The sequence below is a fragment of the Juglans regia genome, chromosome 11, assembly GCF_001411555.2.
Source record: "Juglans regia cultivar Chandler chromosome 11, Walnut 2.0, whole genome shotgun sequence".
In the NCBI taxonomy this organism is placed as follows: Eukaryota; Viridiplantae; Streptophyta; class Magnoliopsida; order Fagales; family Juglandaceae; genus Juglans; species Juglans regia.
Genome location: NC_049911.1, coordinates 35,077,187 through 35,093,374, shown reverse-complemented (window position 1 = coordinate 35,093,374; position 16,188 = coordinate 35,077,187). Strand labels below are relative to the sequence as shown.

The 16,188-nt window shown below is 34.7% G+C and overlaps 3 protein-coding genes and 1 non-coding gene across 5 annotated transcripts; 1 reads left to right on the top strand and 3 right to left on the bottom strand.

Annotated features, from left to right (window-relative positions):
- Positions 1 to 356: 356 nt before the first annotated feature.
- On the bottom strand, positions 357 to 6,602 carry LOC109009591 (cryptochrome DASH, chloroplastic/mitochondrial). The gene is made up of 13 exons (XM_018990129.2): positions 6,107 to 6,602; positions 5,804 to 5,943; positions 5,484 to 5,696; positions 5,247 to 5,372; positions 5,034 to 5,108; positions 4,071 to 4,187; positions 3,938 to 3,984; positions 3,218 to 3,294; positions 2,915 to 2,990; positions 2,162 to 2,231; positions 1,949 to 2,072; positions 1,478 to 1,527; positions 357 to 1,176 (listed from the first exon to the last, which is right to left on the bottom strand). Exons 1-13 carry the CDS (start codon positions 6,540 to 6,542, stop codon positions 955 to 957), a joined length of 1,773 nt encoding a protein of 590 aa, XP_018845674.1. The 5' UTR covers positions 6,543 to 6,602; the 3' UTR covers positions 357 to 954.
- Positions 681 to 876, top strand: LOC118343863. Its single transcript, XR_004797653.1, has one exon. It is a non-coding gene; the product is annotated as a U2 spliceosomal RNA (small nuclear RNA).
- A 648-nt stretch (positions 6,603 to 7,250) lies between the features above and the next one.
- Positions 7,251 to 10,903, bottom strand: LOC109009592 (putative RNA methyltransferase At5g10620). Of its 2 annotated transcripts, XM_018990131.2 has the most exons (8): positions 10,767 to 10,903; positions 10,623 to 10,663; positions 10,356 to 10,498; positions 10,123 to 10,189; positions 9,393 to 9,470; positions 8,562 to 8,707; positions 8,004 to 8,078; positions 7,251 to 7,592 (listed from the first exon to the last, which is right to left on the bottom strand). In XM_018990131.2, exons 1-7 carry the CDS (start codon positions 10,819 to 10,821, stop codon positions 8,039 to 8,041), a joined length of 570 nt encoding a protein of 189 aa, XP_018845676.1. In that variant the 5' UTR covers positions 10,822 to 10,903; the 3' UTR covers positions 7,251 to 7,592; positions 8,004 to 8,038. The 2 variants fall into 2 exon arrangements, with proteins under 2 accessions (XP_018845676.1, XP_018845675.1); XM_018990130.2 differs by lacking the exon at positions 8,004 to 8,078.
- A 1,733-nt stretch (positions 10,904 to 12,636) lies between these two features.
- On the bottom strand, positions 12,637 to 15,084 carry LOC109009589 (probable plastid-lipid-associated protein 8, chloroplastic). The gene is made up of 4 exons (XM_018990124.2): positions 14,801 to 15,084; positions 14,138 to 14,261; positions 13,643 to 13,822; positions 12,637 to 13,018 (listed from the first exon to the last, which is right to left on the bottom strand). The coding sequence occupies exons 1-4, from the start codon at positions 15,026 to 15,028 to the stop codon at positions 12,825 to 12,827; spliced, it is 726 nt and encodes a 241-aa protein (XP_018845669.1). The 5' UTR covers positions 15,029 to 15,084; the 3' UTR covers positions 12,637 to 12,824.
- Between the last annotated feature and the right edge of the window lie 1,104 nt (positions 15,085 to 16,188).

The window sequence follows — 16,188 nt, the reverse complement described above, 5'->3', positions numbered from 1 at the left end:
CAAAAACAAAAATCGTCTATAGAAGGAACACTTAATAATTAATTAATATTTTTTTTTTGGCATTTTTATAAAAAAGAATATGTATATTTTTATATATGTAATTTTATATGCAGTTTCGTGCGTATTCCCTAAAGTCCTAAACAGGAATACAATGAACCGGTTTGAATTGAGAGATGTCTGAATTCATCTCACTGTTATTTAAAAATTTCACTCACATGTCTCACTTCTATTCATAAACTATCTCATCTCATCTCATCTCATCTCATATCTAAACTTAAAACTTGACATTATCTGCACTAATATAGTAGATTTGCTTTATTATAAAAGAATTAAAGTGTAAAAAAAAAATTATAACATTTTTCCCTAATTTTTTTTTCTTTTGTTTCGTAGGCTTAAAATTGATTTATGAAAGAATACTTCACTGCGCACGCATTCATAAAACTTTTGTTTAGACATGGCAAAACAGCTACAATTGGGAGACGGAGACCGAACCAATGAAATATAGAATACATATTACAACGTTACTCCAGCGGTTCTGATCACCAGTATATTATTTTTTTCCCCTTGTAATAGAGAAGATGTCGTTTTTGCCGATGTTTTGTTAATCCCACACCGAGTAGATGAGAGAGGTGCGCAGACAAGGGAGGCTATAAAGGCAGAAGCAAACATCTAAACAATTCATACCTTTCTCGGCCTTTTGGCTAAGATCAAGTGTAGTATCTGTTCTTATCAGTTTAATATCTGATACGTGGCCCATCGGGTCACACGATATTAAATTAATTTTTTGAGGGGGAAGGCCCATCACAGTAGCTTGCTGCTGGGGTCTTCGAGCGTCGCCCATGCGTTGCACTATTGCACGGGCCTGGCGCGCCCCACCCAAAACAGTCTTAAAACGTTTCTGTCTGAAGTATAAAGATTACAGAAAAACAAATTTTAAGAGGAAAGCAAGCTCTTTTATTTGCAGTGCCCCTTTGTACGCATCCCTCCAAAATTGGTTCTTCTTGCAGCAGAGGCTGTATCCTGTGCCTTACCCTTACCACCAGCACTCTTGAACTTAAGTGGTACAACTTGCTCAATGTATGATTTTCCCGGAAAGTTCCTTTTTTCTTTTGGGAGTGATCGTAATTGTGGCAACCAGTACGCCACATACTCGCCTTCAGGATCGTATGTCTGTGCCTGCAATTTTTAAAGTATCTTGGGTGATAATTATATAATGATTAAAGTATACACATCTCCTCGCTCATCTTTTTTTCCATGACCAATGTTTCTCTGCCTCACTCATTCCACTTGCTTTCATTTACTACCGAACTAAAAGCATGTTCAACATTATATCTTTTCAATAGAAATCAAAATGGAGTTGGAAGATGATGAATGCTCTGATTTGCAGAGTAATTGCAATTCAGGTCTTTTACACTACACATCTTTTTGCTTACCATTAAACACAAACAAGAAAATCAAATAGAATATTTTCACTTACTTGCTTTGGGATTCTGAAGTAACGATCTTCTCTAGGATCGTTCCCAACTCCTAAACAAGAAGAACAAAGAATGAGGAATGGCGTAAAAGGTCTCTCCTTTACTTCAGGAACAAATAACGAAGATGATTGCAATTTTGATATTACATTCACTACTACAATAGTTATGTTACTAACGCTACCATCGTAATTCGTACCATCACCAATGTCACAGGCATCCACTGGAAATTATAGTTTAATTTTTTAATTTCAAAGTTTTTTAGGCTAATGCATGTTACTATATTAGCAATGTTTTGTGGGTATTACGTTGGTGTGCTACAAGGAAGAATAAGGTTGTTTAGTTTCCCATTGATTCCTGACTCCTTCAAAGTATAGAATCAGATATAAAGGTTTCCATGGATTTACACTATTTTTATATTGTTCCAACACTTTTTACCCACCTTTCTTGTCAAGATCTATGAAGACGAAATTTACCTGCGCCATATGTCCAGTTTCCGTAATTGGAACATGGGTCAAAATCCAATAGGCACGTCTCAAACCACTCAGCTCCCATACGCCAGTCAATACCCATATCTCGAACAAGAAAGGAGCATACTATCTGTAGAAATAGCATTGCTTGTTGGTAATTTACTGTCTTAATTAATATTGTGATTCAACAAGCAGTCTTTAGCCATTCTTGAGACTTACCTGCCGTCCTCGGTTTGACATAAATCCAGTGGTTGATAGTTCTTTCATGTTTGCATCAATGAGAGGGTACCTGGAAGTTCAGCAACCTCCATTATGTAAATCATGTAGCAGGGAAATCTTAATCGACTTCTGGAAATGTAATTTCAAAATTTGACTACATATTTGGTTCACAGGGCATTCGATCACCCGGTTTCATGTACAGGGAAACAGAAGAAAGAGAGAAAAAGGTTGACAAAAGAAAAAAAAGGTCTAAATCGATGGTTCAATTCAGATAACAAAGTGCTGAAGTAATACATATAATCAAAATGAAAAAGAGACTCCATAGTACAGTTGATATAACCACGAACACAGAGTAATCGCCAAAGATTTATAAATACAGTGTAACAATAGTATCAATAAAATGTAACTTTTCAGTCAGAAAACAAAAATGAAGCAGGATCACTACTAGTGCTGCAAAACCATATCCATTCATTTCCATGTGACCCTGCACCCAGGGGCAGAACTACACTTTGCATTTTGGGGGCAAAAATATTTAAAACTTCTATATAGTATATATTTGTATGAAGTAGTACCCCAACAGTTGGTTTCTTTGCCTCGTTGGTTTTGACAAACAGGTTGGCATCTCAACTCTCTATGTGCTTATATATTTATGTAGGTTCCTCGCCCCCGACAAAATAAAAATCTAGTTTTCATCCCTGCATGAACCTATAAAACAAGATGGCAACTGAGACATTTGGTGAAATGACAATGTACCCTGTATGGCCGTTTCTCCAGGACTCAAACAGATTCTTGTCTTGGCTCCATCTGCGATCCACTTTTCTTGGACCACCTTAGAAAAGAGAACTTCATGAGACTACATACTAAAAACATGTAACCTGAGAAAATTCCGATGTGATGCTTAAATTGATGTATTAAAAGTCACAGTCACTAACTCTCATGCACTTCATTATGTTATATGTTATCCAGAAACACATCGATCATTACAAAACAGGTTTGAATTTTGATGATCTAAAAACTGATAAAACACTAGGTGAATTTAATAAGTCAAATCTTTACCTATATGGAAGAGGGAATTCCCGTATTTGACCGATAGAAACCTGAAGTAATCTCTCCATATCAATTCGAACAAAATCCTGTTGTGTTAAATATTGATTCAGGGATAGAAAGGGAATAAAACATCTGATAAAGCTCAAACCAACACAAAGATTGTTTGTAATTAAGAATGTCCAATACAGTACTTCCATAATTAATGCTACAAATTAATATTTCTCTAGGCACCAACAAGTGTTTAGAGAAATGGATGTGTGCGTGCAGGGGTGTGTAGAAGAATAGAGAGATAGAGGAGGGAGGAGAGCCAACATGGGAAAAAATAAGAATAAGAAATGGAAACAAAATATGGAATGACAAAAGAAATTTCGGTAATGTTGGTAAAGGAAAGAAGTTATGATGTGGTCATCTCATTGCAAATTATATTTTTGACCTCCTCATCCAAATGTGACTTTTTGATAATAGTAAAGGAAAGGGTCATGTAAAGAACTTTTGGGACGAAATATTGTGATGTAAACCTGTCATGCGGTTTGCTCAGACATTGGTGCATCCACATACATACATTGATCAAAATCAGTCCCCATACAACATAAGGAAAGTGCCTTAATATTCTTCATCCATATTTGGCTCAATTCACCCTCAACTTAGGAAATCATGAATTCGATAGACAAAAATAGAGATAAAATCAAAACACTGCCAACATATTTATCTTGAGAAAAAGAATAGTACCAGTATGTGGAATTATTGGCTTGCCTTTCATTTTCATATCTCTTCACCTGTAAAAATATAAATCGGTCTCAGTCCTTCAAAATAACTTATATCTAGGAGTACACAAAAGCCAAAAATTTACAAAATTTTCAACCTCTTCATGTATGAAGCGAGGAGAGAGGCTTCCTGAAGCAAGCCATGGAGAGAATTTCGTTGAATAATCAGGTCCTAACATCCCATTCCGGGTCTCTTTGTATATCTTTAGCAAGTCCTACAAACGCAGGAAAGTAAATAAACCATTTAATTGGTGCTATTAGTATACCTTTAAACATCATATATTTTCTACTTTTAAGTCTATGGTTGAAGTAGCTCTATCAAAAATCAAATCTTTGTAACTACATGGTTTATTTTGAAACTGATAATCTCTCCATTTCATCCCAAGGAATTGGATCCCTTTGAAATCTTTTAGTACCAAATGCACAAATCCATCATCGCTACTCAGGTCATAAAAGGAACGTTACAACCAGATGAGACATTAAGGCCTGGTTTGGATGGAAAGATGCTTCTATCTTATCTCATCTCATCTCATCCTATCTCAATATCTAAACACTACAAACACAAACACTTTTCAATTTCAAATTTTTAACTTTTTCATCTGATCATTACCTAATTATTACAATTTTCTCAAACTTCCAAACAAAACACAAAAAATAAATCAACTTTTTCAAATCTCAAAATAAAAGTAATATTAAAAAATTATATGATAACAATATTTTTAATCAACTTTTTCTCTCTCCTTTCTCAAAACCCCATAAATCATTTTAACTCAAACTATGTTTCTAACTCATCTCATCTCAACTTAAATATCTCACTATTATTTACAAATCATCTCAACTCACTATCCAAATGAAGCCTAAATCTGAAGGTAATAACTCTAATGGCACCATACTTCAAGATTTATTTCTTTTTTTATTCCCTTCCATCATTCCTTAAGTTTTGTTCTGTAGCAACGTGTCTAAGATCTCAGATTTTCATTCATGTTGTAGTGTATAGCCGGCAATCTTGCTGTAAAAAACAAGCATCGAAGGTGAGATGATTTTGAGGGATTTTCCCTTACCTTTTTCCAGAAATACTCATTTACCCTGCCCAGTGCGGCACTTTCACCACCAACAAATTTCATTCCTTTGTTAACCTGTATTAAGAGGAAAAGATATGCACTAGAAGTCAGGAATTGTTAGATTATTATAGAAGTATGTATCTCAAATTTCTTATCAGAGTGAAACTTGATCTACATCTGTAGAGTCTAATATGCCAGTGTGAACAAGCCCACATTTTGTGACTGGAAGCCAAGCTGATCGATTGAAGGAACATATCCCCATTCGCTGACACTTGGTGGTGGCCCAAGAGATGTTGGAGTTTTGATACATCCCCGGATAGTGCATTTAGCTTCAACAGACTGCCAAAAAGTTTTATTACGTCAACAAACATAGCTAGCACATAGAAAAAGCTTCCGGCTCAGTATGATGCCATGTGATGATCTCAAAACTAATATTAAGAATCTTCATGCCTTGCGAAACTGAGTATAAACATCCGGTAAACTGACGGTATCGAAAGGAAGGTCATCAATGTGGTACATAGTAGTGCCCCAAATAAGCTGTAACTTCGGGTTGCGAACATTACTCGACTCCGAAGCTGGTTCTGGCATCACTTGTTGCAGACCTTTAGTGACCAATCTTTCGACGTTCAGCTCCTCACTGCAGGTCTCTTTTTGGGCATACACCTGACTAGAATAGATTAGACACAGACATTCCATTCCATTCCTTCAATAATAACTCAGAATAGCCAGTTACACTAACTAAACAGATAGGTATGGTGGAATAACTTAACTGTGTGAGCTCCATAAGCTTTGGCGAGAGAAGGGAGAATTTCCTCGGGTTTACCGTGTTGAATAAGCAAATTAAGGCCTCGCTTTATCAAATTCTTCTTCAGGTCAGCCAAACATTCAATAAGAAATTGTGCTCTCAACGCTGCGAAGCAATCATTCTTCCAAAAGTTATACCATTAAACTTGCATACTTAATATATGTGGTGACTGGAATTTTGAAGGCGTATGCAGTACCATCAATAATATAATCATTTCGTCACCGTAGAACATCCATAACTTTTAACATAAATAACTTAAGAAACATACCTCCGGTTTTAGGGAATCCGAAGTAGTACGTGGTGCCTAAAAGCCGAGGATCGACGCAATAAACCGGTAATACCATCTGGGACGAAACCCATGCCTCATACAAAGCCTCGTTATCCAACACTCTTAGATCGTTCCTGAACCAAACTATGGCGGTCCCCCCTCCTCGGCCGGTCCTCGAAGACGATGAAGAGTACATTTGAAAGGTTTGGTCGGCAATGCCGTACATATCGTCGGAGGCTAGTCCCGGAACCTGTTGGATTGTTGCAGAAGCCGATGATCTCGATTCAGGTTTCGAGATAAAATTCATGGTCTGGAAGAGATTAGCGAGCTGATTTGAGTTCGTGAGTAACAAATTTGGTTTCGACGGGAATAGTTTTGTCAGGGAAAGAGATGGGATTGAGGAACAGACAGTTGCATGTATGTATATTATACGCATGTTTCAATCCTCGTTAAGTTTGGATTTTGCAGAGAGAGAGAGAGAGAGAGAGAGGAAGATAGATTAGAAGTTGACAAACTGGCACGTCTTCAAGGGAGTTTGTATGACGTGGCTCAATGGTAGCCTATGGAGAGGCGATGCAGTACATGGACGGGGATTAAGTTAGGTTGAGACAGTAAATTAGTACGAAAGGAAATTTTGATAAAATATTATTAGAATATTAATTTTTAATATTATTATTATTTTAAAATTTTAAAAATAAATTATTTATTATATTTTATATAAAAATTTAAAATAATTATAATAATTACCTGAACTATGAATTCAAACGCTCTCATCTAAACGGGACCTTAAACAGTGTATGAAGGAGCGCAACACAATTCTGGTTCTGTTTGGAGTATACGAGAGACGTAGATCTGCAATTGACGGCTGTCGTAGAAGTGATAAATATTTAACCCCGAAAAGAATAATTTGTGCAAATCCGAGATATTTAAGTCTCGTGTGTGTGTGTGTGTGTTATTTGAAAAATATAAAATCTAATAGGAAAATCAATTTTCTTATATTGACATCCAATTTTTTTATAAAAAGTCTGCATGAGGTGTACATGCTTTGAATATGGATGCCCTCCACTTCATCTAATGTTTCTGATTGTTGAACCCTTCTCATCTTGCACAGACTACGAAGGGGGTAATGATAAGCACGTAAAAAAACATTTTAATTGTCGTTCTCAATCTGATTCATCAGGCAAAACCTCATTTTCAAAAGATTATGAAGGTTTTAATTTTTCTACAACCCATGAGTCAAACTAATTAAGGAATACAAAAATTGAGTTATGTCTATGGCATAGCCTTGCCCAAAAATATGAAGTATAGGACAACACGCCCAGTGACAGTTTTCAGTAATCTCATAGCAAGCATTTACAGCATTTGCACCAGGCTGAAGGGGGCAACTGATCAGATGCAGCGCCTGACATCTAATCTTCATGAGCAACTGAATGCGTCCAAAATCCACAACCATCCTCGGCTCAGACCCCACACCACATTAGATACTCTGATTGCACCCATTTGATTTAACGATCAACTTTGTTAGAAATCAGAGAGTGACACAATACCAAAACACAGGAAATATACAAGAAACGAAGAGAAGCTGAGAAGCAAAACAAGACAGACATCCAGTTAAGTTTCTTCAAAACAAGCTGTGTCAAAATTAAAGATATATTCTTTTCCAACCAAGAAGAAGAAAGATATTTTGATACTGTAGGCCTTGCAAGTATTATGTGCAGTGAGCAACTACCAAAATCCACAGATTCAGTTGCATGGCTTCGCTAGTCAAACAGAAATTAAAGACGCAAATTTTAACTAATAAAGGTGGACATAGAATTTTAATCATCACGCTGAAGCATATATTAAATAACAATAACCAAAGGTACAGTAGAAGAGATGGTGTCGATCACAGTAGTACCTGTCACTAATGATTTAGATCACGTGAAAGAATAGCTAATGATGGTATTTCTGTCCTTTCAGAATAGTCCATGACCTAAAATTAGGCAACAAAGCATGTGTTATTCTACTGAATTAAGAGCAGAACATGTTCTCAAGAGCCTCGCATATTGGTGTTTCTAGGGTGGCTATTGTTTTTGGTTTTGATTAGTGATGGAAATAACAGTGATAGCCAACAATGTTGCAGCCTAAGATGCGGGCCGTGGCCATCAAATAGGAGATTCAAAAACTCACCAAGCCTTCCAAATTGCTACAAGCTGCATTTCGAAAGAATGGTAACTTTAAAACCTATACAATTGCGTATTCGTGGTGTAGACAATCATCTTATTTTGAAGCAAGCACTCTGCCGTGTAACTGACCTCAGGTTCAGTATGAATTCATGGAGATAAGCCTTTTAAATTTATACGTGTTAAATATATTACATACAAGTATTTAAGAAAAAAGTAGAAGAATACACTTCAGAAATCAGGACTATATGAAGTAGAATTTCGAATGAAAATGGAGAACAAAATATTCTTACCGATATAGCTGCTCCATTAACACAAGCAATGCAATCTGATGATTTAAGACCAATGTAGACAACCTGATTGATAAGTTAGCTCGCTCACGCAATTGTTGTCCATGGCCATAAGGTCCACCTATACAAAACGATAATCTAGAAGCACCCTACAAAAACAAAAAAGGAAAAAGGAGAGAAGCCATGTGTTATCAACTAGAAAAATCATATAAATGCCTAGTTCAAGTTACACATACAAGTTGGAAATCAAATTTGTTGTTTAGGTGCTAGAGTATGAGTCAAAGCATCATGTTTTGGGATGCATCAATATACATATATGTAATATCAGAGCAACAATAGGAGAAGAAAAGAGCCATGGACTGCCCAGATTTTGAAAAGGATCATTGAGATGGCCACAAGTAGAAGCACCACTACTTTTTTTTGGCCTTTTTCACCAGGTCAAGAATGAGAGAATGTCTCCAAGGAATAACGACCAATCAATAGTCTATTATGTCATGCTTAAAATCTATAAGTCAATAACATTGCATCTTGGATAAAATTCAGCTGTGCTTCATTTTAAAGGTTATACAGTAAATACTTATGTGACATGTCTTCTTAAAGAGAAGTAGAAGTACATGTTCTGTTGATATATTGGATCATCAAAAGCAAATGAGATAGCCTGTTTACTGATTGGATGGTACAAGTCCATGTTTTGTTGATATAAATCACATTCTGCTTTTACTTCATCATGCCACCGAGCAAGCTCAACTTTCATAGAGAGATAATTGAAGATTTGTAGCAAAAAAAAAAAGGAGGACCATTTCAGAAAGCTATCAAAGTCAGGGGAGCTCATACTGTATTCCCCGCATCGCCAACTAGCTCTGCCATCTGCTCAGACCCAATGTCTTGTCCATTTTCATCCAGCATCACAACCTGAAAGTGTAAGATTATAGAATGGAGATATGAGAGGAAGCTGCAATCCATGAGAACAGCTTTGAATAATTCCCATATAAAAAAGTAATGCTACTTCCTTTTCTAGAGCTTTTGAGTTACAATTCTGTTTTCCTAGAATGAACTTATAGCAGAAAATTTGGAACAATCAACAATGAATAAAGTTCTTCTCCAATTCTCTGTCCAGATTAGATGTTCCAATTCAGAAGGAGATAGACACAACATGTAAGCCCTACAGTATGTAATGCTACTTGTGTGGGACCCTCTGGTAGAGTGAAATCTACATTCTGCCTCTATTCGAATGGGACCATCCAATTCAAACATAGAATTGAAAAATCCATGAACAACATTACAAGCTTAAAAGATCGAAACAATGGTGCTATAGAATTCTATGATAAATAATATTAAATGCAACGAAAAATATGCATTTAGAAAAAAGGGCAAAACAAGGTAATATGGCTTCAAATGAATTCGGTTCACTTCATTCAGGTTAGGAAAAATATAACAGCAAGCTCTAAAGGCCTAATAGTCAAGCAAAATCTTGCTCGTGAGAAATTACATGTAACCACCTAATAACAGAAATTCAGCAAAACAGTACAGAGGCGATCTAACCATATCTTGCTCAAGACAGTACCCAATCGTCAGGCCTGATAAGGTTCATGATAGCCGAGTCTTCATCGTCAACCTGAGCCCTCAAATCACTACAACACAAGGCATCGATTCTCTTAAATACTATTTTGATCATTATGCATACCCAATAGTGAAACGCTGAATATAATTCATAAGGAAGCATTTAAAGCAAGTCTGAAACTCGCTTAAAAAATAAAAATGGCAAAACAAAGAATGATCAGACAAAAAAAGCCATACTGCGCATTTCTTGGATTGGACCGTATCTGAACATCATCAACACTGCAATAGTGCTTAAGTTTCGCAATATATTCATCGACTACGAGTTGTGCTCCACGGGAACGCTTTTTCCCTACCGTTAATATCCGAATTGGAAGAGCTCTCTGCCAAGATTATTGGTAAAAAATTTGTGAATTAAAAACCCAAAAGTAAATTCAAATTCCAACCTCAATCACAACACAAATAGCAGATTTTGTTTCTTAGATAGAGTGGATAGACATAGTTTACCACTGATTGACCCGTGTATTTGCATTGTCTTGGTCCAGGTCCTGAATTTGTCAAGATCGAATATGAGTGGGAAATGCAGTATTGGTGATATAAAACTTATGCGCAAACTCATAGGTTATCAAGTGAGGTGAAGAGTGTGGGAACCTGGAAGAGGAGTTAAGCCCTTTGTATGAAGACTGGTACAGAATGAAATGGCCATTCGAGAGAATCCGAGGCCCTAAGGGGCGGACGAGGAAATATGTTGGATACCGAATCCGGACCGCTTTGAGCTTATTGAGCTCACAGCTATCTGGTGTCATTTCCTATTCTCTCTCTGTTTTTTTTTTTTTTTTGCCTTAAATTCTATTTTTTTTAAAGCATTTTTTAAAATTCTCAATTTTTTTTTTAAATCACAAATTCATTAAAAAATATTTTTTTAATCGTTAAATTAAAAAAAAAAACAATCAATGGAGAATCTCGATCGAAATATTATTTTCCTTTATATAAATCACGACTCAATATCACATCTTTTAGGTTTTAAAATTTGAAGAAGGAGAAAGATAGATAATAGATATACAAAATAAGTCGTATAAAAATATATTTTTTATTTTTTATTTTAATTTTTCGATCTTAAATAAAAAAGAGATTGATCTATGATATTGTTAGGATCATTTTATACATATATCATTCCTGTACGTGGTTCTCAATCTCGAGAGATTTTGATATAATGGTATAATATTTAATACAATTTGTACTAAATTTCACCTACTAATTAATATTTAATAAATATTATAAGATTCATTTCATATTTCTATTTTTTTTATTTAAGATTTTATAACTCGAATAGAATTAATAAAAAAATTGGGAAAATTTGAAATATCTTTATATTATAAACTTCAAGTATAAGTTTGATATGTGACTATTACTTTTTTTTTGTTTATTGTTTTTTTTTTTTTTGTGATTTTGTATTTTATTGCATTTTCTCTTTTGTTTGAATTTTTTCTTTTACATTATAGTTGCCCCACATCGGGCAGGGGAGCGAATGGGGGCCCGTCCCGAGATATGGTGGCGAATTTCAGGGGAAAAAATCCCCCCTCCCAGCGCACCCATGAGAGTTTGGGTGCCACACCTACTGCAAATGAATTTTTTCAAGAAAAATGATATAATAATAACTATATTATAATTTGTTTACAATTAAGTATAAAAAAAATTATTTTATTTATTTTGAACTGCTGCAAACACAAAAATTTTGAATGAAAGTAGAATATATTAATATATAATATTAGTTGTGTTGTAATATAGTTTGTGGTACATAGATGGATGCATTAAGATGCTTCGGATTTTATTTTGTGCGTTTTGATCATGTTACGTTTTGTTGTGTTGGATGATGTTATAGGCTTGTCAAGCGATCTTTGTCGGGAGGAAGATATGGATGAGACGGCGAAAGATGGTGGGAGAGTGCAGGCAGCTACATATGATGATCATCTGACACCGGCAGAGAGGCGGTATCTGCAGCAGAGGGAAAAGATTGAGCTTCCGATACTGGCCAAGATGGCCACCAAATCGCACCGTGATCGGATTCAGGAATTCAACCAGTATCTGGCTAATCCGAGCGAGCATTATGACATTCCCAAAGTTGCGCCTAGCTAAGCCCCCTCCCTTTTTCTCTGTACTCTTGGGCTGTATTGCACATGCAAAGAGAGCATTTGGACTCCCGACTCCCGAAAGTACTACTGTCTTTTCTAGTAGTTATTTCTAATATAAATTATCCAGATTTTATATTTGATCAAACATCAACGTTTTCCTGATTAATTATATTTTATTAGAGAAGAATTATAATTACAAAGAAGTTTTACAATATTCAACTACGTGATTTTATCTAATATATTAGATATATTTTATAATAAAAATAAATTTTGTAATCTGACATATTATTTTAAATTATTTTTATGATTATTTTTATAATTAAATTATTTCTTATTTCATTATATGCACATTGAAGTAATAAAATCGAAGACATTCAACTAAGAATGTGTATTTTTAACCGGCAAAAAAATCTCCGAATTAATATTTTTTTAAAATCACTAAATTTGCAACATATTCCTTGAGAAAAGGCTTCGAAAGTCAATCGAAGGCTATTAATACAAAACCACTGACATTAGAAATTAGGCAGTGCTAAAAGAAAGATAAATGTTCCCCAAAAGAAATAAACATTCCAAACGGTTAATAGTGGCGTCTTTGGAAAACAAATAGAGAACCTCGGGAGCCCTTCCCCAACCTTATCTTATCATCTATGTACGTGATTTGAAGTTCAACCTCACTCTGACCACCATATCTGAACTCCAGTGCCCCTATCTTCAGTTCAGGTGCCTCAAATACAACTTTTATCCATTTATCATCCAGAGCCTTCAGGGTTCCTGTCCATGTTCATGTAGAAATTCATTCATTTTGGTCAACCTTGCAAGGTAGACTATAAAACTTTACAAAGCATGCCTATGCTGGCCTTTCCCAGCTTTAAGGGAATGTTTGGTACATGTTTTTCATCTCATCTTATCATATCTCATTTCCTTCATAAACATCAATATTATTCAAATACAAACACTTTCAAACTAATCATTATAACTTTTTCAAACTAATCATTACAACTTTTCTAAACTTTTAAACAAAATACAAAAAACAATTCAACTTTTTAAATCCCAAAATAAATATAATATTAAAAAATTATATTCAAACAAAATTTTAATTTTATAATATTTTTATTCAAAATTTTATTTCTCCTTTTCCAAACTCCCATAAAACAGCTCAAATCATTTTACTACTATTTACAAATCATTTCACTACTATTAACATATTTATCATCTCATCTCATTCCCCAAACATCTCCTAAAAGTTTGTACAAAATGTTCATAGCAATTGGTTAAGCCATAGACAGTCCATGATTCAGAAGTGACAAGGTTTTAGTTTCATTCCCAAGGAGATCGATGTACAACGGTATGAATATGGATTTTCCCTTTCATAGAGTAAAATTGTTGATGGCATACCTGTCAAAGAGACCTCCCCATCTAGAAACCCAAAAGCAGAAAAGGAGATCTTGTTCCTAACAATATCGGGTGCTTCAACAACCTGTATCATTTCCTTTGTTTTGAAAACAAGGCGGCCAAATGTACTCCTGTAGCCACCACCAGGCGATGTTGGCCTTGAACAGTACACCACGTCCCAATCTGTAAAAATATTATGAAGGAAAAAAAAAAATAAACCTATGAAGTTCAAACTTCAAACTTCTTGTTTTGGAAGGAAAGTACTTATCTCATGCACCTTGTTTCAAGATGTCATTTAGCTAGAACTCATTGCATGACACAAGATATATAGTTTCAAGATGCTGGACAGGTGTCAAATTTCATCTTTCAACTAGATAGTTTAATTTAAAGATAAAAAGGAAAGAAAATAATAACATATTAGAAAAAAAGGATCCAATCCAGCAGCACTCATGGAAATTCCCGAAATCAATCAGAAGGTTGCAAAACTGTAGGTTTTACCGCCAAATATGAGAGGGCAGTTCACAGGCTCATTAACGCAATATTTCTGCAATGCTTCAGCCACTGCAGCCACCTCTTCGTGTTCCTCGTTTTTCAGCAAAACTCCTCTATCTGTTTGTGTGACCTGATTCGGAGATATAACTTAAGGGTCATATATTTAGGAGTAGTGGAAAAACAACATTGAGGAACTTGAAATTGAGGAACTTCAATAAAGGTTGAAATAAAATATATCCTGGCTACTATTACCATCGATTGCTAAAACTAGTCATAGAGATTCAATCTATGTCCTGTTTTAGGAACACTGAAATTAATTTTTTCTCTCTGTAAATCTAAAACAGGAAAAGAAATTAAAAGCCCTTAAGAAGAATAAGATGCTGCAGTGATTAGTTAAAAATTGCATCTGAATAATTTCGTTCTCCACCGATGTCTTATGCAATGCATAATAGTCCTCGATGCCTCATCATTCTTGGATGGGCTCAAGAATGAATTGGGAAAATATCTTCCCACAACAAAAAACTAGGCACGTTCTACTCCATCGAATCTTAGAAATTTGCCAAAATAACGTACGGCTTCCGTAATGGGTACGAATAAAATTTTGGAAAAATACAAGAAAATATAAGCAAATCAAGACATACGGGCTGAGAATGATGTAAATGGATATACCTTGGAGAGAATAGATGCAACAAGATCATCGGGACTGGTCCGCACCTCTGGGTTGGAGACCGACACCGAGGTCAAAATTCTCAATGTTTTGCGCTGGCGGCGGTGATGATGAAGTGAAACTATGGGAGGTGGGCTGGAGGGAAGTGAGCGAGGCTTTAGAAGTTTGGGTTTCGAACCCTCCGCAGCACTGAACGAGGTAGGTAATAGAGTTGAGGAATGAACTGCCATGGAATCGGACTTGGGACTCTCCTTCCGAAAACGCTTGCAGGCCAGGCAAAAGGTTCCGGAACATACTTCGTTACATTTGCTACGTAGGCATCGAAATCAACAGTAGGACCCACTACAATTGAAGGACTGGTATTATGTCGCCACGTGGACATACTTGATTTCTTGCCTTATCTTGGGAGCGGATTTGGGCCGTTCACCAGATAGATGAATAGACTGAAGTCTGAAATGATAATGCATCATGCATCATGCTTTTCGGCCCATTTGACCGAATTTTTTAAAATATTTTTTTTTAGCTTTCAATCTTATAAAATATCTAATTAAGAAGATTTTTTTTTATAAAAAAAAGTTAATCAAATGAAAGTTAAATGGAGGCAATTCCACCGAGTATGTCGTCTCTTTTCCGATTGGATTCATATAAGAGTTGAAATATTTTTTTAATATTATAATAAAATATTAATTAATATTATTATTATTATAATTTAAAATAATTTAATTATTTATTATATTTTATATAAAAATTTGATAAAATTATAATTATGAGATGGGATGAATTGAAATAAGTTTTCAATCCAAATCGATACTTAATATATATATATTGTATCTTATTATAAAATAAAAAATACTGTGATAATAGATGAATGTTACTCTTTATACAAAATACTCACATCCAACCATGCAAACTAATGTTATTTTTTTACAAAATGATTTAATATATATTCAACTAAATTGCGTACATCAGTTAACAAGTATTATCATATATTTTTATATTTTTTTTTCAAAAATTATTCGAATGTAAAATACTTTCAATTTTTTTAATTTTAAAACAAAAATAGTATTAAAAAATTTATATTTAAACATTTTTAAAATTTTATAATATTTTTATTTAAATTTTTATCTTTTATTTTTTAAAATAAAATAAAATATATTAACTTAAATTATTTCATTATTATCCACACGTATAGATATTTTAAATATCTAAACCGGATCTTAATAATTCCTATCAACTAGGTGTGCTTGAGGCTATCGCGCGCGAGTCACGTTCATTGACAATGGTGAATTGGCTGGATAATTAATCGTAACCCTTTTGAACTATTATGACATATGAAATTGATTTCTATCTCTCTCAAAACTACTAAATTCGTTTGGTGAATGTTTTTGTT

Excerpts from the sequence above, each read along its gene's own strand:
- LOC109009591 (XM_018990129.2), bottom strand. The coding sequence starts at position 6,542 with ATGCGTATAATATACATACATGCAACTGTCTGTTCCTCAATCCCATCT. Across the intron at positions 2,232-2,914 it reads TGGAGAAACGGCCATACAGG|GTACCCTCTCATTGATGCAA; the intron begins GTACATTGTCAT and ends CTGAACTTCCAG. Across the intron at positions 1,177-1,477 it reads ACTTCAGAATCCCAAAGCAA|GCACAGACATACGATCCTGA; the intron begins GTAAGTGAAAAT and ends TAAAAATTGCAG.
- LOC109009592 (XM_018990130.2), bottom strand. The coding sequence starts at position 10,821 with ATGGCCATTTCATTCTGTACCAGTCTTCATACAAAGGGCTTAACTCCT. Across the intron at positions 8,708-9,392 it reads TTGGCGATGCGGGGAATACA|GGTGCTTCTAGATTATCGTT; the intron begins GTATGAGCTCCC and ends TTGTTTTTGTAG. Across the intron at positions 7,593-8,561 it reads TTAATGGAGCAGCTATATCG|AGTATCTAATGTGGTGTGGG; the intron begins GTAAGAATATTT and ends GGGTGCAATCAG.
- LOC109009589 (XM_018990124.2), bottom strand. The coding sequence starts at position 15,028 with ATGGCAGTTCATTCCTCAACTCTATTACCTACCTCGTTCAGTGCTGCG. Across the intron at positions 14,262-14,800 it reads TTGCATCTATTCTCTCCAAG|GTCACACAAACAGATAGAGG; the intron begins GTATATCCATTT and ends TCTCCGAATCAG. Across the intron at positions 13,019-13,642 it reads TGGGGAGGTCTCTTTGACAG|GAACCCTGAAGGCTCTGGAT; the intron begins GTATGCCATCAA and ends GAACATGGACAG.